Source organism: Lepidochelys olivacea, assembly GCF_965140295.1.
Source record: "Lepidochelys olivacea isolate rLepOli2 genome assembly, chromosome: 16".
Classification (NCBI taxonomy): domain Eukaryota; kingdom Metazoa; phylum Chordata; order Testudines; family Cheloniidae; genus Lepidochelys; species Lepidochelys olivacea.
Window position 1 is genome coordinate 27,861,310 of NC_140426.1, and position 23,570 is coordinate 27,884,879.

Consider the following 23,570-nt stretch of genomic DNA (forward strand, 5'->3'; position numbering starts at 1 on the left):
GTTCCTGGTACCGACTGCACCGGTTATGTCAATGGCTGAAACAGCAGGCCCCTCCGGCACCGTTGGTACCAAGAAACTGAAAGCTCCCAAGCAGCCAAGTTCGGTCACAGGCACCAAGGGGAAAATGAAACCCCATGCCGCAGTACCATTGAACACAAAAAAGCGATCAGTACCGAGTACTTCAATAACTCGGATGCTAATGCTGTCGCCTGGTGCAGCCATCGCACACTTCAGTCACACACTGGGGCTGACAAGCAGTTTCCAACATGCAGTACCATTTCCTGCCCCACCAATTGTACCAATACTGGGCACGTCACAGCAATTCCTCCACCACAAAGACCTCTCCGTTTAGTTGGTACCAGAGTCCCCCATCCTCGGCACCGACAGTACCTCGGTACCCACAGCACTTAGTCAAACCAGTTCTCCACCTCTGTCTGCTCCACAATTCTCCAGTGAGAATGAAGAAGGAGATGAGGATGTGGGGTGTTCTCCACCGTTACATTCCTCCCCTGTGGCTGCTCATACCACGCAAGCCCCTCCATGTATGAGCCACCTGAGAAACCTTCTGAACAAACCCTGGTACAGGAAACCCCGGCTGCCCACTGTACCCTTCCAACCATAATGGCATTTTTGGAACCCGTGGGCTACATATCTACAACAACAGGACATACCTGTTGGCCTTCCCACAGCTGACACACATCAAGCACCTTTCTTGACGCCACAGGGCCTACCTGGCACCTCTGAACAGGGGGCTCAAAAGGAGGAGGAGAATTCTCTGATCAAGACAATTTCCCTGAAGTCCATTTCTCCTCATCCTCACCGAAGAACACTATTATGCCCCACCTCCCACCAGAGGTGATGATTTAAAACAATTTAAAGACCTCTACAAGAGAGTTGCCACTTCACTGGACATCTCCCTGGAAGAGGTCCAGGAATCACGACACAAGCTAGTTGACATACTGCACCCTTCGATCTTTTCTAAAATCCCCCTTCCCTTGAATGATGTATCCTGTGAAGTTGCTATGGCAAATGCCTGCAATGATTCCACCTACCTGTAAGAGTTCTGATAAAAAATACTACATGCCTGCAAACGGCTCTGAATTCCTTTTTTCACATCCAACACCTAATTCATTGGTGATCAACGCCGTATATTCTGCTGCGACCTTAAAATTGAGAATTGCAAACTAGGAGGCCTTATTGGCAAAGTATAATCAGAATAACTACTCACGTCTCTCTGAATTGACTGCCTTTATTCCAGATGACAAACAAGAACGATACAAATCGCTCATTACAGAAGGTCAACCCACAACCAGAACAGCATTACAAGCTGCCCTTGATTCAGCTGCGATATCCATAGCAACCGCCATTGTTACGTGACAAACCTCGTGGCTCCACCTATCTGGATTCCCAAAGCTTGTACAGTTGACCGTGGAGGACTTACCATTCAAGAGATCCAAACTTTTCATGGACAAAACAGATGAGTCGTTGCACACTCTTAAGGACTTGAGGGTGACATTGCAATCTTTGGGCATCCGCACACCTAAGACCAAAAAATGACAGGGCAGTTATCAAGTCCCTCAACGATTACAACCCCCTCCATTTGCACAACTCAATAGATACTACAACCCTCAGGGTCGAAAGTAGAGGAGACGGCAGTCCACTCCCTCGAATACTACTTCTCAACCATCAACTTAACCATCAACATAACAGAGGTTCTTCAAGATCCACTACGCTCCCTCCTCCCCTCTGCTTTGGAGTTTTATCACTTTACTCTGCAGTAGAGAAGGAACAGACTGGGGGTTGGTCACACAGCACCAGTTAACTGCCTGAAGCAGCGCGAGACAGGGACCACGCGGATGATACTAAACTGGGAGGAGTGGTAGATACGCTGGAGGGCAGGGATAGGATACAGAAGGACCTAGACAAATTGGAGGATTGGGCCAAAAGAAATCTGATGAGGTTCAATAAGGATAAGTGCAGGGTCCTGCACCTAGGACGGAAGAACCCAATGCACAGCTACAGACTAGGGACCGAATGGCTAGGCAGCAGTTCTGCGGAAAAGGACCTAGGGGTGACAGTGGACGAGAAGCTGGATATGAGTCAGCAGTGTGCCCTTGTTGCCAAGAAGGCCAATGGCATTTTGGCATGTATAAGTAGGGGCATAGCGAGCAGATCGAGGGACGTGATCGTTCCCCTCTATTCGACATTGGTGAGGCCTCATCTGGAGTACTGTGTCCAGTTTTGGGCCCCACACTACAAGAAGGATGTGGAAGAATCGGAGAGAGTCCAGCGAAGGGCAACAAAAATGATTAGGGGTCTAGAACACATGACTTATGAGGAGAGGCTGAGGGAGCTGGGATTGTTTAGCCTGCAGAAGAGAAGAATGAGGGGGAATTTGATAGCTGCTTTCAACTACCTGAAAGGGGGTTCCAAAGAGGATGGCTCTAGACTGTTCTCAATGGTAGCAGATGACAGAACGAGGAGTAATGGTCTCAAGTTGCAGTGGGGGAGGTTTAGATTGGATATTAGGAAAAACTTTTTCACTAAGAGGGTGGTGAAACACTGGAATGCGTTACCTAGGGAGGTGGTAGAATCTCCTTCCTTAGAGGTTTTTAAGGTCAGGCTTGACAAAGCCCTGGCTGGGATGATTTAACTGGGAATTGGTCCTGCTTCAAGCAGGGGGTTGGACTAGATGACCTTCTGGGGTCCCTTCCAACCCTGATATTCTATGATTCTATGATTCTATGGTTCACACGATCCAACTGGGCACTGCTACCTTAAATCTCCGGCTATGGGCACAGGGGTGCACCAACACCTAAAGTGGAGCATCCACAGGGACACACATCTCGAAGAACCTCCATTACTGCATGAGCTGAGTAACGTTCTCCTCCTTATTAATGTGTTTTCTTATTGTCTCATATTGGCCAGCCAGCCAACCAGCTGTTCTCAGGGTCTCTGGGCATCTACTTAACAGCCACACCCATAAATCATCTTGAGCAATTGTGTTAAATTATCCCAGAGGGACAAACTTGCTCTTTTGTCCATTGTCGTCATAATGAGAACCTTACATCCAGGTTTTAGTTTCACAGTTGGTTAATTATAAACCTCAAGATTCCAAATATTGTTAACTACACTTAAACTGAAAATATACTCCTTAAAAAGGTCTGAAATAAATCTTCATCTGCTAGCTCCTGATAAGTAATGATACCAAAGGAATCACTAATGCATCTTACTCCAAGTGATTGTTTCCAAATGTTTATTAATGCTCCTTGGCAAATCTGATTTAAAAGTCTGATGAGTAGATAAATATGAGTAGATAACATCTACTGGTGAGTAGATAAATGTGCCTGACAAAAACTATCTTGTATTTCTCTGCCATTTTTCTCATTTCTTTTTTTCTTCCACCTCTCTCTGACTACAGGGTTTGGTCCTAAATCTACCACATCTTCAGCTTAACTCTCATATCATAGTACATCAGCTAGAAGAAGGTCTGTGCTGGAAGCATGCAAAATCTTAAATAAATTTATTGAATGTTTGCCAAGATAAATGTTTTCACAACTAAACCAGTAGTGACACCTACAGTTAATATTTCTGTTCTAGCCCCTGTTTTCCATCACTCACATGTTTTCAAAACTTTTGCCCATGGGCTGATATTTTCTAGCCTTGGCCTATATCCAAAGTTAATTAAGTCTGAGGGGGAAAATAGGTCAACTACTTTCATGTGAATGGGAAATTTGAAAACATAGAAACAAACTCTACAATTGTAAAAAGATTTCTAACGCTAGCCTCAGTGAGATGTGCCTTTGACTATTTTGACAAACATTGATTTTAATTTGGCTGAATAATGACCTTTTATACAGAGTGCATGGAATAAGGCAAGGCTTCTTCACACCCCGGTATCATTCACAGCACACACGAGTGCATTTTTAAAATTGTATACTGTATTTGTACATTATGTATTGAATGAGGTGAAGGGGTGTTGCCTCATTCAGTGCACACATTACACAGTGTGCATCCCCCCTGCTCTACTAACTAATTAGACAACAGGGGCACACTTCACGGACCAGGCTCCCCAGGCTGATAATGTAATAACCAAAATTCTGAAATGAAATGCTTAATGCAACCCATTATACATACAGAAAAAGCTAATTATATATTCAGTAAAGGTACTGTCCAGAGAACACGAGCCAATCCAAAACATAATTTTTACATTTTAGGAATTGGGGGGGAAAGTGGGAGGTCGTTTTTGTTTTTAAATAACCTTATTAAAAGGAAACTTTACTACTTTAGGTAAAAAAAAATTTGCTGTACCCTAAAATAATCCTACTTCTTCCTACATTGTTTTGTTTGTATCTTTTAGTTTGTAGTATCCTGTGGCATGACTCTGTCCTAACACGTGAGGATGGTTGCCAAATCCACAATTACTGTTTTTTTCTTGTATTGTTTCTTATAGATGTATAGAATAGTCCAAACATATATCAAGACTCTCTGGTTTGTAGGAGAGCTTAGGAATATAGTACTTCCACTATCCTGGTTTTTGGTTCATATAAATTCAGTGGCAAATGTTTGCCTTTCAGATTATGTAAGAGTATGAATCACAAAACTTGAATGTACCCATAAGAGGGGATGGGGCAAGTACACTGATTTTTAATTTTTTTTGTAAAGAAAAACCTCAGAGATTGAACCCCCATTTTGAGCACACTAATTCTTTCATACAAAGTTATTTAGCTGGGTAAACGGTTCCATTCACAGCCTCTAGGACAAATGTAGCAAAACAGAAATATCTCAAGTTATTATTTCTTTTGTTTATTGTAGTACCCATGATATGCTGGACACTTTCCAGATATGCAAGACGAGACGGTCTCTGCCCCAAGGAACTGATAATCTTCGGATAGACAGAGAGGTCAGGAAAGGGTAATAACAAAAGGGAAATACTGTACAAATCAGCATGATCCACTGTAGGGAACACCGTCTAAAAGCAGAGAGAGTAATGGTCTTGCACATGTTTTGAAGAATATATGAGGCCACATGAAAAGATACGGAGGAGATTATTCAAGAAGATGACGGTTGGGTAGGAAAGGATAACATTGGTGGCAGTGTGGAAGGGGCAGGGTATCATGTGAAGCACAACAGGGAAATATAAGTCGGCAGGAGCAGATTCATAGAGAATCTTGAAAGTGGTAGCTATTATTTAAATCTCATGCAATGGCAGATGGAAACACGGTGGAGAGCGTCAAAGAGAGGAATGACACAATCAAATCAACAGACCAGGAACATAAGAACGGCCAGACTGGGTCAGGAAGATGGCTAGTAGTTCTAAGTCAGTAATTTTTTTTTTCAGTGAAAATAACTTGATGAATGTATTGGGCTCAGAGTATTTTGAATATTTTTTTTCCAAATCTGGCTTTTCTGAAGTGTCTGGGATGCACTTGATGTGCATTCGTCTTCGGTACCAAACACGTGTGACCTTAAAAAAATATTAGATTAGAATTAAAAATGACATGGTTTTAAAATAGTATTATTTTAAATACTTTATTCGTTATCTGTAATGTAGTCATGGCTTTTCCAGTGTGCAGTAGATACATTGCTAAAATTGAGGATTCATTGTGAATTGTTATTTAAACATAGTACAGAACGTTTCCTCAGGTTAAATGATAATATTCAAGGGCCTGATCCTGTTTTTCATTTTTTATTTGATCAGTTTTCACTAACACAAGAAGTCCAGTTTGCTTCCCTGGTACGTCTTATGTGATTAAAGAGTCCCTAATGTGAATATTTTCTAGAATCAAGCATGAAATTTATGTTTGCCTCATGCCCCTCAAACGTGCATTCCTTGAGACCAGAGGTAAAATTAGATTGTGGGCAGACGTTGATGGGCTCCCCATAATGATAAAAATGTGCCCTTTGGCTAGAATAAAAACTAGAATTTGGACACATTTTGATATGATTCCTATACCTGTCAAGATGTGCCCACTTCAGACTGTAGGAAGGCACATTTTGATGGGTTCCCTATACCAGTCAAAATGTACCTTCTGTAGACCTCATTGTGTATTACCCTGCCCCTTATGCTAGACAGTGAGTGTTCAGATAAAGATAAATCACAGTGTAGGAGAAAGAACTTGGGATCTGAATTATAGGACATTCCTGCAGGTCAACTCCTACAACAGATTCAATCTCACATATTATTGCAGGAACCCAGCGCTGCTTCAGTGTACTTGGGAAAGTGAAACACTCACTGAAACTAAGGGCAAAGTTTGGATGAAAGCAGGAGCCTCATGGAGACTTCAGTTGCCAAGTGCACCTGTGCACACACCCTGCATATACTCACTTCAGAGTACGTCATGTTCAGAGACGTTTACATCTGCTTAATAACAAAACGGGTATGTTTGGATGTATGGCAGATTTTGACATGACACCTCCCCACCTATTCCTTCTTACTTGTTGCTGGACCAGGAGAAGCAGAGTTACACTAGTTTAGTTTAATGTGTGCTTTTAAATCAGGTTAGTTAAACCATCTTGAAAGATTGTATGGACATTCTTGATTTAAAATTAAATAAGAAACTCAGAATATCGTAGAACATATTCTAGTTTTCATGTAATTTGGAAATATGCCCATACTGATCAACCCCAGCTTCAGAAATTTTCTTGCAGACAAAATTTTCCATAAAAATGTACCTTAAATGGATAAATAGAATTTAATCTAGCCTTTTATGTAAAATAAATTTAGCTAAATTATTCTGTAAATCAGAATGTTTATATAGCAGGATTAGATGATACACAACATTAAATAAAGAGGGAGTCATGTCATTCAAAGTTAATGTGATCCATACTGGGTGAGCTGTTAACTGTTCAGAACTGTGAAATAATTGATTATATAGTTAAAACTGTCAAAAAATTAAAATATAATTTTATTAAAATGCTTAAAAGAAAAATGCCTATGCTTCTTCTAGGGTATGAAGATTTGGTATTGAGGCTCTGATCCAGTAAAGAACATAAGTACAAGCTTAAGTTTATGTGATGAGCGGTCCCAAGTATGTGCAAACAGGGAAACTTAAACAATGGGACTACTCACATCCTTGAAACTAAGCACATACATAACTGATTGCAGAACTAAGACTTAAAGAAGTTTCTAAGAGTTTACATTTTGTATCCTTGTGAAATATACTAGTGCATTAAAATTTGCCTTCAAGGTATCTATGAATGACAGAATGTCATTAGGTAAATAAGAAATGAAATATATGATGTATGCCCAGTTTAATTTAGAAAGCAAAATGTTAAGCCATTATTTCGGAAATCTATCAGTAAGGGATATTGTGATCCTCTAAGGAAGAAGAAATTAACTTCCCTTTGCCTTAGACAAGATGTTGTTTCTGATGTTTTAGAAAGCTGTTGCATCACAATCTTTGTTGTGATTGCCATTGCTGATACTGCTAACACTACTCATATCACTATTTTCCTACATTTGTTAAAAGTAAAATGTTTTTTGTTCTCACACTGAATTTTTTGTGAAATCAGAAACAGATTCTGCAAGGAATTTCATTATAATTGATTTCAGCTACAAAAATGGTAAAATTCTACAATGCTGGCATATTTCTACATCAGTGAAATTTGCCAGCTAGGAAGTGGTGAGCTTTTGCACTAGATCAAATTAGATCTTGATTGCTCCAGGGAGACTGAAGCATCCGCGCAGAGCCCTAAGAACTCCATGTTTCTCTGTACAACAGTTGATAGGCATGAATTGCAATGTAGGATCAGAGCTTTAGTGAATATTCATAAAACTCACATCCCTTTTAATGTGAAAAGGGAAAAGAGGTGATTTCAGAAAACTCCAGCTGTTGCAGCCTTTCATTTGTGTTTACCATTTTCCCCAGTTTTTTTAATCTCACTGACAACTGGTGTAGTTTTTCATTATTCATATTCAACTTGTGTATGCACCATTCTTAACTTGCGTAGGCCTTGATCCTTCAATTTAAAGTGCACAGGTTTGGGCTATAGAGTAACTCCTCCAGAAATGTAGAGATGCCACACTTCCCATACAGTCTGGTGTGTCTGTGAGGTACTTTCTGCTTGGGAGTGGAAACAAAGGAACCTAGAACAGGGCAGTCACAGGTTATATTGAGAGAGTAGTAGGCATTTTTGTTACCTTATTTCAGTACATAGTTTCCGTTCTTAATAAAGGGTTTATCTTGAAACCTGTCTGCTTGCAATAAGATACTACAAGTTTGACTGCCGCAGCCACGCAGAGCCCCACTCTGGCTTGACTGTGCTCTCCTGCTTTAGTGAAGCAGTCCACTCATGTGTTATCCATTGCAGGATCGGAATCTTGATCACTATGACCAGTCTCCTGGCATTGTAAAAATATTAGTTGTAAAGTCCTTTATTAAGCTTTCTGGAACAAGAATTGGAATATTAGGAGGGAGCTGTCCAGATAGCATTGTGGACATGAGATCTTTCTCTTACCCTAAAATTCAAGTGTAAGAACTCAATATTAAGTAGTCTGCAATACCATAATTTTTATGCATCAATACTAGCTCCAACTGGCTTTTTAATTGTGGCTTCAAAAATATTAGCCAGGTATATAAAATCAGCTAAAAGTGAATGAATATTTTTGATGCAGTATATTACACATATATGCCTCCATAGTTTAGGACATCAGACTCTTATTCTGACCTGTTTTGCTGTACTCTGTGTAACTTGCCAAGATTATGTAGGAAATAGTAAGATTATCCAGAAATATAATTATTTTAAGACTTTAAGACTTTTTCTTCCAAGGTTTTAGCAACTCTGTTAACGTTTATAGATGTGCTTTTTTTGAGACACTGATGAAATGGTGTGTCTTGCATATAGAGAGAGAGCCCTTTCTCAGTATTAGTTATTTTAAGTTTCAAAATCAAGAGCATATAATATTCTGTAAATTAGGAAAGAATGTTAATGTCTGGATTATAACATTTTACATATTACCCTTAAAAAATTAACACAGATGATGTTAAGGTTAACATTTTATCATTTACGTAAAAATGTATATAAAAGATGATAGATTGACAAAATATATATAAATAATACTATAAAGATCTGTCTACAGCTTCAGAGTTAAGAATGAAACTATACTTTTATTTTAATGTGCAAAAAACTTTCAAATATTATGCTAGTTTTGGTTTGTTTGTTTTAAATCTAACCAAATCTCCTTGTAGTATGCTTTTCTGTCTTCTGGGTGACACTATCTCTTGAGTTTGTATTTACTGTTTTTCTTTCTCTTCTCTTTAGCTTCTAAATCGCAAAGACAAGACCACCTTTGAGAAGTTAGACTACTTAATGTCTAAGGAAGATAACTATAAGAGGACACGGGAGTACATCAGAAGCTTAAAGATGGTCCCTACTATTCCCTATTTAGGTAGGTGTGAAAACAGGGTTGTGGTATCTGTGGAAATATATTCAGTTTTGAATAAGAAGTCTTTGCTGTTTCTGACTGACAAGTAGCCAACTGGAACGTAGTGCACTTGAAGCAAACCACATATTGAACATGTGGTTCACTTAGTTTGTTGTTCAGAAAAATTAAAGGTAGTGAAGGATTTTAAGGTGTAATAGTGTCTAAGATCACCGTGAACTTGCAGAGTTTTCATCTTCACATTAAATCTGAAAATATAAATACATCAATGTTTAATGTGGATCATAGCTCTTTTTAATTTACAAGAGGATTGCATTTCAGGAATGTCTTAAATTTAAGTTTTTGTTAGAGAGACAAGATGGTGTGGTAATATATTTTACTGGACCAACTTTTGTTAGTGAAAGAGAAAAGCTTTCAAGTTATTCAGAGCTCTTCTTCAGGTCTGGAAAAGGTATTCAGAGCATTACAGATAAATATAAGATGGAACAGATTGTTTAGCAGAAGTAGTTAACACACATTCTAAGGGACTATTCAAGGTAAAGCCCATTAACACCCCTTCAGTTAAAAAAACGGGGAGGTTACGGGGTGTGGCAGAGCTCCTTCTCTGCGTCAGTGGATTCTGCCCTTTTCTTCATTGTCCCCCGACTTTAGTTGAGTTCTGGGCTCAGTAACTCCTCCCCAGACTGTGGGAGGGGTCTTTAGCAGTGGGGGAGGGGCCTTTAACACTTCCCATCACCCAATAAGATCACTCTCCTATAGTGCTGAGTTGGCGCCTGGAGCTCTCCACCCTTCAAATTCCCTGGCGCGCACTTCAGGAGGTGGAGGCAGCCTTATTGCCCACTTCTTGGGTCTACTTCTAGCAGGTCCTGCGAGAGGGCACCCCCCGCCCACCCCTCACCCCAGGCCCTCTGGATATTTCCATCAAGCCCCTGCCCTGTAAGCCTTCCCGTCCTCCTTCCCTTTGTACTCCGAGCCAGCTGCGCGCCTTGCAGCCGATCCAGTTTCAAACTGCGCCGAGGGAACAACTGTACACACTCGTGCTTCACACACTTCATTTCCCCATCCTCATCTCCCACCCTGACACCAAGTGGTGGGACCTATTACCTAAGTACAGCTAAAGTTCATTGGAGCTATGCTTTGAATGTATAAAATGCTATACAAATACTAAGTGTTCTGAAAAAATCATGCCCTAGACATCTCAAGTTGGATGTCCCAAATTGGTGGACACCTCACAATTTTGGACTTAACCTCACTGTTCTTCAGTTCCTCATTTGTAAAATAGAGATAGTACCAACTATCTCAGTTGTCTCAGGCAGAGTATCTAGAAACTGAGCACAGTTGCTGGCCACCTATTAACAGTTTGGTTTAACTTATACAGGCAGCATCTTATAGGAACTCTGCAGCAGAGGCTAGAATAGAATCCAGTTCTCCAGAATAGCATTCAACTACAAGATCATCCTTTCTCTTTCTGCAGTCCCCTGCCTCATTCACTACACATCTTCCAACTTCAGCAACAAGTGAGAGAAGGGTCCTTTAGACAACAGCCTCTTTCACTACACAACCCTGATTCGTTCCCTGAGCACAATCCATCCTGTGCACTAAATGAGGCAGGGATCATGTGGAAAAAATGTGTAATTGTGTGATGAAAGACGGTATCATAGTGCATCTGCACAAGAAAACAAATGGTCGCATTTGTGACGCCTGCGTGCCAGCAAACAAGAGTATTGAGAACACAAAAGAGATGGTTTTCCTGCTCTCAATTCCATTGCTCAGTTCCATTCCACAGCAGCTGCAGCAACCAGAAGGAACAATATAAGGAAAGTCCTTCTCCATCCCTGTAGCCATGAATTAGAGCTTTCATGCTCAGTGCAGACCAAATCTTTACAGAATTTTGCTGCCAGCTTCTAACAAGCCTCCACTGAGTGCATGCAAACAGCAGTTTTCAAAGGCTTTTAACTTGAATGAAGCTGAATGGATTTTCACCAAGACAGCAAAAGGATTCTCTGTCCCCAGAGCAATCCTCATGGCAAGTTTGAAACATGGAGGTACTAGAGTTTCACAACAAAAGAGTTGTAAGAATATTTTAACACTGGCAAAACAATGTATTGTCTCCTAGTTCTTGGAAGAAGCTAAACAACCTTTGCTGAAGCTTTTTTTTTTTTTTTTTTTTTTTAAATTACCCTAAGTTGGACGTTCTGACGCTTTGGGATTTAACCTAGACCAGTAAGGGTTGTTACCACCTGCCCTGTAACTCTGGGTGCCTTCATTGCTATGCTGCGGTGGCTCACAGCCCTGGCACCAACTGCCAGCTTATAAACATGCACTTCACACCCTGGTTTTCACCACCCAGTTACTTTTTGCAGAGTGACCCCAACACCTCCCGCCCAGTCCCGAATTTCCTCCAAACCGTCTGCTAATGTGACAATCTGCTCAGGTTCCTAGAATTGTGAGTAACTGTGTTACCCCTCTAATTCTCACCAAGTGAGAGTTTTGCTACTGCTAAGCTGTGTGACAACTCCCTGACATCGTAACTTGTCTGCCTTGCCAGCAAACTCTTCAGGACTCTACCAGTCCGAATCTTGCCTTGCAAGTAACAAACAGTAAACCACAACTACTGAGTTCCCCAGAGATATCTCCGAACAGTGGTCAGCTGTCTCCTGGAATACTCACAGAAAGTATTAAATTTGATGCTCCTTTAAAGAGACGATACGCTGCAGCTCATTAATTGAACTGTGGTTTGACAAAACGCTCATATTTCAATTATAGAACTGATATGGTTTATTATAAAAGTAAAAAGTTTATTTAACAAAAGGACATGGGATTAAGTGATACCAAATATAAGGAATAAAGACGGAAATAGTTACAAGCAAACAAATATGAAAATATGCTTCCAAGACTAAAAATTAACAAGCAAATTACAATCTTTGCTTAAACAGATTTCTCACCTGTATTTAGTTTCCAGAGACTTCAACCCCTTTGAAATCAAGAGCTCTGGCCGCTTGATCCCCCACGTTGTGGGTCCCAAAATAGCTTTCTGTTTCTGCTCATATTTCCCAAATTTCATTAACCATGTTATAGGAGTCAGGAAGGCTTCCTGCTGTTATTCCCTTCCTGTTTTGTCTTCCCATCCCTTACTGATTTGTATGTAAATGGGCTTCTATTGTTTTGATTCAGTAATGTTTAATTTATATTTCAGACCGGTTGTTAGTTGCTTTCCTTCCTGACAGAGAGAACCTGTTTCTCCCTGTGTTTGGTCACAGACTTCAAAACATAATATCACTGCGTATTCATAATTCCTCACGTAGTGTTAATGCAGACATTTCACAATGATATTAATCACCAGTGTGTCACAGGCTTTCATAAAAGAGTTTGCTTGATACAAAAAGAAAAGGAGTACTTGTGGCACCTTAGAGACTAACCAATTTATTTGAGCATGAGCTTTCGTGAGCTACAGCTCACTTCATCGGATGCATACCGTGGAAACTGCAGCAGACTTTATATACACACAGAGATCATAAAACAATACCTCCTCCCACCCCACCCTTGACCATCAAGGTGGGCCATTTCCTGCACAAATCCAGGTTCTCTCACCCCCTCACCCCCCTCCAAAAAACACACACACAAACTCACTATCCTGCTGGTAATAGCTCATCCAAAGTGCCACTCTCCCTACAATGTGCATGATAATCAAGGTGGGCCATTTCCAGCACAAATCCAGGTTTTCTCACCTCCCCCACCCCCATACACACACAAACTCACTCTCCTGCTGGTAATAGCTCATCCAAAGTGACCTGGATTTGTGCAGGAAATGGCCCACCTTGATTATCATGCACATTGTGTAGAGAGTTGTCACTTTGGATGGGCTATTACCAGCAGGAGAGTGAGTTTGTGTGTGGGGGGGTGGAGGGTGAGAAAACGTGGATTTGTGCTGGAAATGGCCCAACTTGATGATCACTTTAGATAAGCTATTACCAGCAGGACAGTGGGGTGGGAGGAGGTATTGTTTTATGATCTCTGTGTGTATATAAAGTCTGCTGCAGTTTCCACGGTATGCATCCGATGAAGTGAGCTGTAGCTCACGAAAGCTCATGCTCAAATAAATTGGTTAGTCTCTAAGGTGTCACAAGTCCTCCTTTTCTTTTTGCGAATACAGACTAACATGGCTGTTACTCTGAAACCTGTCACTTTGCTTGATACAGTTTGATAATACAGTAATATTGTATATAATCAGGTGATTCAATTGCTTATCATTAGAGATTCAGAACCCCTGTTTTTATAGCCCAGTAAACCTTTGAAATGTATTCTTTGAAAAGTAAGCCCAGACCAAATTTCTTTCTCCTGCTGGGGTGTAGACACACTGCTGTCTGCCCAAAGTTCATTGACGGTGGGTCAAGAGGCAGGAAGGCTTCCTGGGGGTACATTCTCCATCCCCATTGAGATTATATTCATCTTTTCCCACTCGATCTCCTGATCGCTTTGTTTACCTTGTATGTAATTGTGCTTTTCTTTGTCTTTGGTCACCCCTTACCCAATTTACGTCAGACACACATTCAAGCAGATGGAACCACATTCCTTTGCCTGGAACAGCCGTGGCTTAGGCTCTGCTTCTCAAATACATTTTTAAGAACTTAATTCTAGCACTGCATTTTCAAATACATTAATTTCAATTACAACACAGAATACAAAGTGTACAGTGCTCAGTTTATATTCATTTATTATTACAAATATTGGCACTGTAAAAAACAAAAAAAAGTATTTTTCAATTCACCTCCTACAAGTACTGTAGTGCAATCTCTTTACAATGAAAGCTGAACTTACAAATGTAGATTTTTTTACAAAAAAAACTGCATTAAAAATAAAAGAAGGTAAAATTTTAGAGCCTGCAAGTCCACTTACTCCTACTTCTTCGTCAGCCAATCATTCAGACAAACAAGGTTGGTTACAATTTGCAGGAGATAATGCTGCCTGCTTCTTGTTTACAGTGTCACCTGAAACTGAGAACAGGCGTTTGCATGGCACTGTTGTAGCTGGAGTTGCAAGATATTTACGTGCCAGATGCGCTAAAGATTCATATGTCCCTTCATGCTTCAACCACCATTCCAGAAGACATGCTTCCATGCTGATGATGGGTTCTGATTGATAACGACCCAAAGCAGCGTGGACTGAAGCATGTTCATTTTCATCATCTGAGTCAGATGCCACCAGCAGAAGGTTGATTTTCTTTTTTGGTGGTTCGGGTTCTGTAGTTTCTGCACCAGAGTGTTGCTCTTTTAAGACTCCTAAAAGCATGCTCCACACCTCGTCCCTCTCAGATTTTGGAAGGCACTTCAGATTCTTAAACCTTGGGTCGAGTGCTGTAGCTATTTTTCAGAATCTCACATCGGTACCTTCTTGGCATTTTGTCAAATCTGTTGTGAAAGTGTTATTAAAATGAACATGTGCTGGGTCATCATCCGAGACTGCTATAACATGAAATATATGCAGAATGCAGGTAAAAGAAAGCAGGAGACATGCTATTCTTCATTTCCCTCGTGCCCCCACCCCCCCAGAGTACAGTCACAAATTTAATTGACACATTATTTTTTAAGGAGCTTCATCAGCATGTCCTCTGGAAAGGTGGCTGAAGCATGAAGGGGCATACGAATGTTTAGCATATCTGGCATGTAAATACCTTGCAACTCTGACGACAAAAGTGACATGCGAATGCCTGTTCTCACTTTCAGGTGACACTGTAAATAAGAAGCAGGCAGCAGAATCTCCTATAAATGTAAACAGACTTGTTTGTCTTAGCAATTGGCTTTAACAAGAAGTAGGACTGAGTGGACTTGTAGGCTCTAAAGTTTTACACTGTTTTGGTTTTAAGTATAGTTATGTAACCAAAAAAAAAAACTGCATTTGTAAGTTACTTTCACGGTAAAGAGACACTACTTCAGTACTTGTATGAGGTGAATTGAAAAATACTATTTCTTTTGTTTATAATTTTTACAGTGCATATATTTGTAATAAAAAATAATAATATGCAGTGAGCACTGTGCACTTTGTATTCTGTTTTAATTGAAATAAATATTGAAAATGTAGAAAAGCATCCAAAATATTTTAAAAATGTCAATTGGTATTCTATTGTTATAAGCCTAGGTTCACCAGGGGAAGGAGACCAAAGTCCTGAGGTAAGTGGGCAAGCAGGATACCGGGAGGAAGCACAGGCAGGAACGTCTGTGAGGGGAGGGCTCCTACCTCATACTGAGAATGAGGGGCGATCAGCAGGTTATCTCAAGTGCCTATATACAAATGCACAAAGCCTTGGAAACAAGCGGGGTGAACTGGAGGTCCTGGTGAAGGCAAGGAATTATGACATGATTGGAATAACAGAGACTTGGTGGAATAACTCACATGACTGGAGTACTGTCATGGATGGTTATAAACTGTTCAGGAAGGACAGGCAGGGCAGAAAAGGTGGGGGAGTAACACTGTATGTAAGGGAGCAGTATGACTGCTCAGAGCTCCGGTATGAAACTGCAGAAATACCTGGGTGTCTCTGGATTAAGTTTAGAAGTGTGAGCACCAAGAGTGATGTAGTGGTGGGAGTTTGCTATAGACCACCGGACCAGGGGGATGAGGTGGATGAGGCTTTCTTCCGGCAACTCGCAGAAGCTACTAGATCGCACGCCCTGGTTCTCATGGGCAACTTCAATCATCCTGCTATCTGCTGGGAGAGCAATACAGCGGTGCACAGACAATCCAGGAAGTTTTTGGAAAATGTAGGGGACAATTTCTTGGTGCAAGTGCTGGAGGAGCCAACTAGGGGGAGAGCTTTTCTTGACCTGCTGCTCACAAACCGGGAAGAATTAGTAGGGGAAGCAAAAGTGGATGGGAATCTGGGAGACAGTGACCATGAGTTGGTCGAGTTCAGGATCCTGACACAGGGAAGAAAGATAAGCAGCAGAATACGGACCCTAGACTTCAGAAAAGCAGACTTCGACTCCCTCAGAGAACTGATGGGTAGGATCCCCTGGGGGAATAACATGAGGGGGAAAAGGAGTCCAGGAGAGCTGGCTGTATTTCAAAGAATCCCTATTGAGGTTACAGGGACAAACCATCCCGATGTGTCGAAAGAATAGTAAATATGGCAGGCGACCAGCTTGGCTTAACAGTGAAATCCTTGCGGATCTTAAACATAAAAAAGAAGCTTACAAGAAGTGGAAGATCGGACAAATGACCAGGGAAGAGTATAAAAATGTTGCTCGGGCATGTAGGAATGAAATCAGGAGGGCCAAATCGCACCTGGAGTTGCAGCTAGCAAGAGATGTCAAGAGTAACAAGAAGGGTTTCTTCAGGTATGTTGGCAACAAGAAGAAAGCCAAGGAAAGTGTGGGCCCCTTACTGAATGAGGGAGGCAACCTGGTGACAGAGGATGTGGAAAAAGCTAATATACTCAATGCTTTTTTTTGCCTCTGTCTTCACGAACAAGGTCAGCTCCCAGACTGCTGCGCTGGGCAGCACAGCATGGGGAGTAGGTGGCCAGCCCTCTGTGGAGAAAGAAGTGGTTAGGGACTATTTAGAAAAGCTGGACGTGCACAAGTCCATGGGGCCAGATGCGTTGCATCTGAGGGTGCTAAAGGAATTGGCGGCTGTGATTGCAGAGCCATTGGCCATTATCTTTGAAAACTTATGGCGATCGGGGGAAGTCCCAGACGACTGGAAAAAGGCTAATGTAGTGCCCATCTTTTAAAAAGGGAAGAAGGAGGATCCTGGGAACTACAGGCCAGTCAGCCTCACCTCAGTCCCCGGAAAAATCATGGAGCAGGTCCTCAAGGAATCAATCCTGAAGCACTTATATGAGAGGAAAGTGAGCAAGGAACAGTCAGCACGGATTCACCAAGGGAAGGTCATGCCTGACTAATCTAATCGCCTTCTATGATGAGATTACTGGTTCTGTGGATGAAGGGAAAGCAGTGGATGTATTGTTTCTTGACTTTAGCAAAACTTTTGACACGGTTTCCCACAGTATTCTTGTCAGCAAGTTAAAGAAGTATGGGCTGGATGAATGCACTATAAGGTGGGTAGAAAGTTGGCTAGATTTTCGGGCTCAACGGGTAGTGATCAATGGCTCCATGTCTAGATGGCAGCCGGTATCAAGTGGAGTGCCCCAGGGGTCGGTCCTGGGGCCGGTTTTGTTCAATATCTTCATAAATGATCTGGAGGATGGTGTGGATTGCACTCTCAGTAAATTTGTGGATGATACTAAACTAGGAGGAGTGGTAGATACGGTGGCAGGTAGGGATAGGATACAGAGGGACCTAGACAAATTGGAGGATTGGGCCAAAAGAAATCTGATGAGGTTCAATAAGGATAAGTGCAGGGTCCTGCACTTAGAACAGAAGAATCCAATGCACCGCTATAGACTAGGGACTGAATGGCTAGGCAGCAGTTCTGCGGAAAAGGACCTAGGGGTGACAGTGGACGAGAAGCTGGATATGAGTCAACAGTGTGCCCTTGTTGCCAAGAAGGCCAATGGCATTTTGGGATGTATAAGTAGGGGCATAGCCAGCAGATCTAGGGACGTGATCGTTCCCCTCTATTCGACATTGGTGAGGCCTCATCTGGAGTACTGTGTCCAGTTTTGGGCCCCACACTACAAGAAGGATGTGGAAAAATTGGAGAGAGTCCAGCGAAGGGCAACAAAAATGATTAGGGGTCTGGAACACATGACTTATGAGGAGAGTCTGAGGGAACTGGGATTGTTTAGTCTGCAGAAGAGAAGAATGAGGGGGGATTTGATAGCTGCTTTCAACTACCTGAAAGGTGGTTCCAAAGAGCATGGTTCTAGACTATTCTCAGTGGTAGAAGATGACAGGACAAGGAGTAATGGTCTCAAGTTGCAGTGGGGGAGGACAAGGAGTAATGGTCTCAAGTTGCAGTGGGGGAGGTTTAAGTTGGATATTAGGAAAAACTTTTTCACTAGGAGGGTGGTGAAACACTGGAATCGGTTACCTAGGGAGGTGGTGGAATCTCCTTCCTTAGAAGTGTTTAAGGTCAGGCTTGACAAAGCCCTGGCTGGGATGATTTAATTGGGGATTGGTCCTGCTTTGAGCAGGGGGTTGGACTAGATAACCTCCTGAGGTCCCTTCCAACCCTGATATTCTATGACTCTATGATTAATCCCAATTAATTTTTTTTTAATCGCGATTAATTTGAGTTAATCACGTGAGTTAACTGTGATTAATTGACAGCCCTACTTTTTTATGATTTTTGTAAGCCATCTTTAGTAAGTTTTAAAATTTGTGGTATTTCATCTGTCCTGAAAACTCTGGAATGATTGTCATAAACATATCTTTAATCTCATGAAAATATGTATTTAAGAATTATGAGTTATTACTCATCTATGTAAGAATGAATTTTTTATTGTTTTTCTTTCAGTCTCAGAACTGGGTTGGTGGCAGGTTATAAACATTAGCTGTGCATTATGTCCACTTGCTAAATCTTTATGAAATTTAATTTGGAAAACATTGGTGCGTGGGCACTGCAAAACTGCATTTCTGAATTAAGTGACTTTGTTACTGTCAATATGTTTCTTCCATATTACTCCAGTGCTCTAAGGTGCATTCTAGATCAATGCCCCATAAAAATATTCATTTGAAAGTAATGCTATCAAAAAAACAAGTATCACTATAACTTGCAGGTTTTGAAAACTCATAAAACACTCATAAAGCTTTAAAACAAGCAGAATGATTTTTAAAAAAAAAAAAAAAAAACCTCTAAAAATGTGTATGTTTGGGCACACAAACTCAATCTCTCACTGAAAAAGTACATCTGCCTTTGGGGTAAGTTTGTTTGCTCCAAGCTCTAGTGTAAAAATTCTCACAGCAAAATTAGAAGTACCTTAAAAAGGAGGTTTGCAATTGGAATACTGACCTAACCTTGATTACCACCCTTGCTCCTTGTTCAGTACTTATTACTTGTGCATGCTGACTCCATGTTATTTCCCAGTACCAGATCTAATGGTACATTTGACAGTTGTTGACAATTTGTTCTTTAGTGAATACAGTATTGGTACTAGACTGAAGAACAAGGACAAAACAGGTACAATGTAGGCAGCAGCAAACTTCCCCATATACCTCTCTCCTACTAATGTGCCATATATGACTTGGAGGAGTTACTTTTAAAGGGAAAATGTATTCTCCATCTCAATTCAGTGTTTAGTCTCTCTTCTTAAGACTTTCAACCAGAGTAGCAAGTGGTAACAAACTCATTTTACAAAGGCCACTCAACAGGCCGTCAGCAGGTTATATGTATGTGCCACCACTTTGTCTCATTATGGAAGCTTTAGTTAATGTGGAGTTGAGTTACGCACTTAAAGCACGGGTTTAGTATATTGGGAACAGAAGAAATCCTAACAAAGGTATAGGCTCAATACTTGGTAGAGATTGTAGAATTTTAATATTACTACAGAAAAAGGCTGACGTGTTCAATAAATATTTCTGTTTTATGTTGGGAAAGAAACAGAATTATGTCCTTGTGTCATGAGTGTGATCTGCTGTCCAGTACGAGGTGTCAAGTAATTATAATAGGGCAGTCATACAGAGTAATCTGGATTTCCTGATAAACTAGGCCCACTCAAACAAAATGTGTTTTAAGATAGCCAAAAGCAAGGTCATGCATCTATGAACAAAGAATGCAGGCTGTACCTACAGAATGGGGGTACTATATTCTGGAAAGCAGTGACCCTGAAAAGGATTTTAGGGGTCATAGTGGACAAGCAACTGAACGTTAGCTCCCAATACAATGCTATGGCAAAAAGAGCTAATGTAATCCTTGAATGAAAATTGGGATTGAGGAATAGGAGTAGGGAGGTGATTTTTACCTCTGGGTACAGTGTTGAGGAGACTGATCCTGGAATACTGTGTCCAGTTCTGGTGTCCACATTTTAAGAAGGATGTTGAACTATTGGGTAGAGTGCAGAAAAGAGCCATAAAAATTATCTGAGGGCTAGAGAAAATGCCATACAGTGAAACACTGAAAGAGCTCAATCTGTCTAATTTATCAGAAAGAAGATTGAGAGGTCACTTGATTACGATGTATAAATATCTTCATAGGGAGAAATTACTGGATACTAAAAGGCTCTTTACTCTAGCAGAAAAAGGCATAACAAGAACCAATAGCTGAAAATTGACCCCAGACAAATTCAAATTAGAAATAAGGCACAACTGTTTAACAGTGAGGGTAGTTAACCAGTGGAGCAACTAGCAAGTGAGGTGGTGGATTCTCCATCTCAGTATCTTCAAATCTAGACTAGTACCCTTTCTGGAAGATATTCAAACTTAAATAATTGGACTCAATACTGGGATAACTGGATGAAATTCTATAGCCTGTGTTATATAGGAAATCAGACTAGATTATTTAATTTTCCCTTCTGGCTTTAAAATTATGAAAAATACAGTATACTCTCTCCAAATTTACATCACTTACTCTTTGAGTACAGAATACGTTTTTCTCAGAATTAACACGTAGAGCTGTTATTTATTTTAGAGTTTACAGTTAATTAAAATGGGTCCTTTAAGGAATTTAGTACCCAGTGCTACAACTTTATTTTTGCCCCTAAGTATGTCCGTTACAGAATAACAGACTTCAAATTTCCAACATAGTTAAAGTCTGGAACATGTGTTAGTTTGTTTAAAATTAGATAAAACTGATTTTTAAAGACACATTAGCTTTTTTCCCCTTTTTTCATTCATGGTGCCACTAAAGGGCAGACTTAAGGTTGGTTGCTTTAATTGTGCATTTCTTACCTTAATATGTTTGGATTTCTGTTAGATTTAAGTTTAACCTTAACTTAATTTCCTGGGTTTATATCAATGGGTTTTGGGCTAATTACAACATCCCTGTAATATTGTTTACCCTAAATTACTGCAATGTACTGTCCACCTTAACTCTACATTAACATAGTTATTGAATGTGTGTGTGTTTGTGTAACTGGAAAGAAAAATTAAAACTTTGCTTGAAGTTTTAAATGAGCACAGTCTAAGCAAGTAAAATAATATTCATAACCACACTCTCTGTAAGATGTTAAATGGATTTAGTCTTTTCCATGTTTAAAACCACTATTTTAAACTATTTTTAAAACTTTGCAGTTGAATTTTTTTCTTTTCAGACAGATCTTCCAAGTTAGAAAAATCTTGAGATCAGCAAGACTGTGGTCTGGAGTGTTGGAAGCATTTAGCCGTAGGTTGGTCTGGGAAATAATTGCAGTCTTGTATGAAAATTTATGGGTCCTGTGGTTGGTCACTGAATTTTCCAATTTTCATTGAAGGTGGTCTTTTCATACTGTGTACCATAGGGAAGACAAAGGTGTGTGTGTGTGTTCCGGGTAGGGTGTGCTATTCTATTGTGTAGTTAATAGTTTCTCTTGTAGAGAAACTATTAAAGGGTCACCCTCCTTTTCTTTGGATATAACAATGGGTATAACAGCCCTGAGTGATGACAGAAGAGTTTCATGGAAGGACTTCTTTGAAATGGACATTTAAGTATGAAAGTTGAAAATTGCTTTCTCCAGCAATTTTCTTTAATAATAGGGAGATAAACTTTTATCTGGACACTGTTGGTAGTATTCAGCTGTGCAGCTCCTAGCATGCTGAGAATGTGTCAGGGTAACCTTGCTTACCCTACTGTGAGAAAGATACAGTATGGTCTTTACCCATTTCTATTAGTTGGCTTGGAGTGTATCAATTTTGTGTATCCCTTGTGGCAATCTGCTTATTAGGGGATGGCACCCAAAACAAAATCTATTTTGCTTTTTCATTAAACTCAACTTGGTTGATTTTATTTTATTTGTGGGGCTAAGAGGTAAACCACTACAGTATTGTGTCTGGTGGTGTGTGTACAATATCTTTAATTATTAAATCTTGAATTGAACTGTTACTGAAGAATATAGATTCATTTCAAAATGACCACAACATATAATCATCTTAGAATCATTTCACGTACTGGAAATAGTGGAGCAGAAGTGATTGTGTCCCTTTGGCAATATTGAAAGGACAGCAGTGGGACGTGACAGGGATATTTAGTTCTTACGTATATATTCTACTCTTAGGTTCTCAAATACCACTCCTATTGAAGTCAATGGGAGCAGTGCCTGAATTAGGGGAACTGAACTTGACTCTAAGAATTAGTGTTTTAATTATCTGGAAGTGACAATTCAGAAATAAGAGAAACAAGGTGGGAGAGGTAATATCTTTTATTGGACCAATTTCTGTTGGTGAGAGAGATACAAGCTTTTGAGCTCACACAGATTGAATTTGACCTGAAGAAGAGCTCTGTATAAGCTCAAAAGCTTGTCTCTCTCTCTCCGACAGAAGTTGGTCCAATAATAGATATTACCTCACCCACCTTGTCTAGCTAATATCCTGGGACCAACACATCTACAATAATGCTGCATAATTCAGAAGTAAGTAATTTATATACTTGCTCGTGTACCTTTATACATTACACTATTTGAAATGAACTTTACAATTTCTGACCTTGGTATTTTCATGATAAAATAGTTGTATATCAAGGGAAGCCATGATGATAAAGACTTGGGGTCAAATTTATGCCTGATGTAATTACTTTGACTTCAGTTTGGATTTTAAATTTTATTTCCATCCAGTGGACTTGAATGTAGAGCTTCCAGGGTTAAAGTCTTCCTCATTGTAAATGCATTCATCTCCTTTCCTGAGAGAGACTTTGATTGCCAGTAAATAGTTCCTCTGTGCATCATTATTAGAAAATTCTGACCACTGTGAGTTCTGGAGTGCCAGCATATACTGTTTCCAGTACAGCATACAGGCCAACGGAGGGGTAGTCCTCTAACCCTGCTAATGTGTGGTATACTCTTATTACATTAAAATCAATTAACTGGCATGATCTCAACACACATGGAAGTGAGGTATGCAAGAAACTAAATTAATTTTGTAACTCTACAAACTAACAAATGATGTAATTTTAACATAGGCAGCAGCTGTATTTCTTGTGACTTTTAGTGAGGGCAAACAGCAAATCCAACATCTGAAAGCACAAAGTGAATTTAAAAAAATACTAGAATGTATGGTCTATCTTTGTATGGGGGAGAATGGCAACATGTCATAGTCAAGAAGCAAACAAAGCAATAAGGAGAGCTGAAAATAAATTAGTATTAGTATCAAAGGAAATG

General features: G+C 40.3%; 1 protein-coding gene across 2 annotated transcripts in view; it reads left to right on the plus strand.

Annotated features, from left to right (window-relative positions):
• RALGPS1 (Ral GEF with PH domain and SH3 binding motif 1) overlaps nucleotides 1-23,570 on the plus strand; it is a 417,852-nt gene that overhangs the window by 144,627 nt on the left and 249,655 nt on the right. For both annotated transcript variants that reach the window (XM_084649908.1, XM_084649907.1), the window contains one exon: nucleotides 9,265-9,391. In XM_084649908.1, the coding sequence (XP_084506034.1) occupies nucleotides 9,265-9,391 (127 nt within the window). The remainder of the gene's footprint in view (nucleotides 1-9,264; nucleotides 9,392-23,570) is intronic.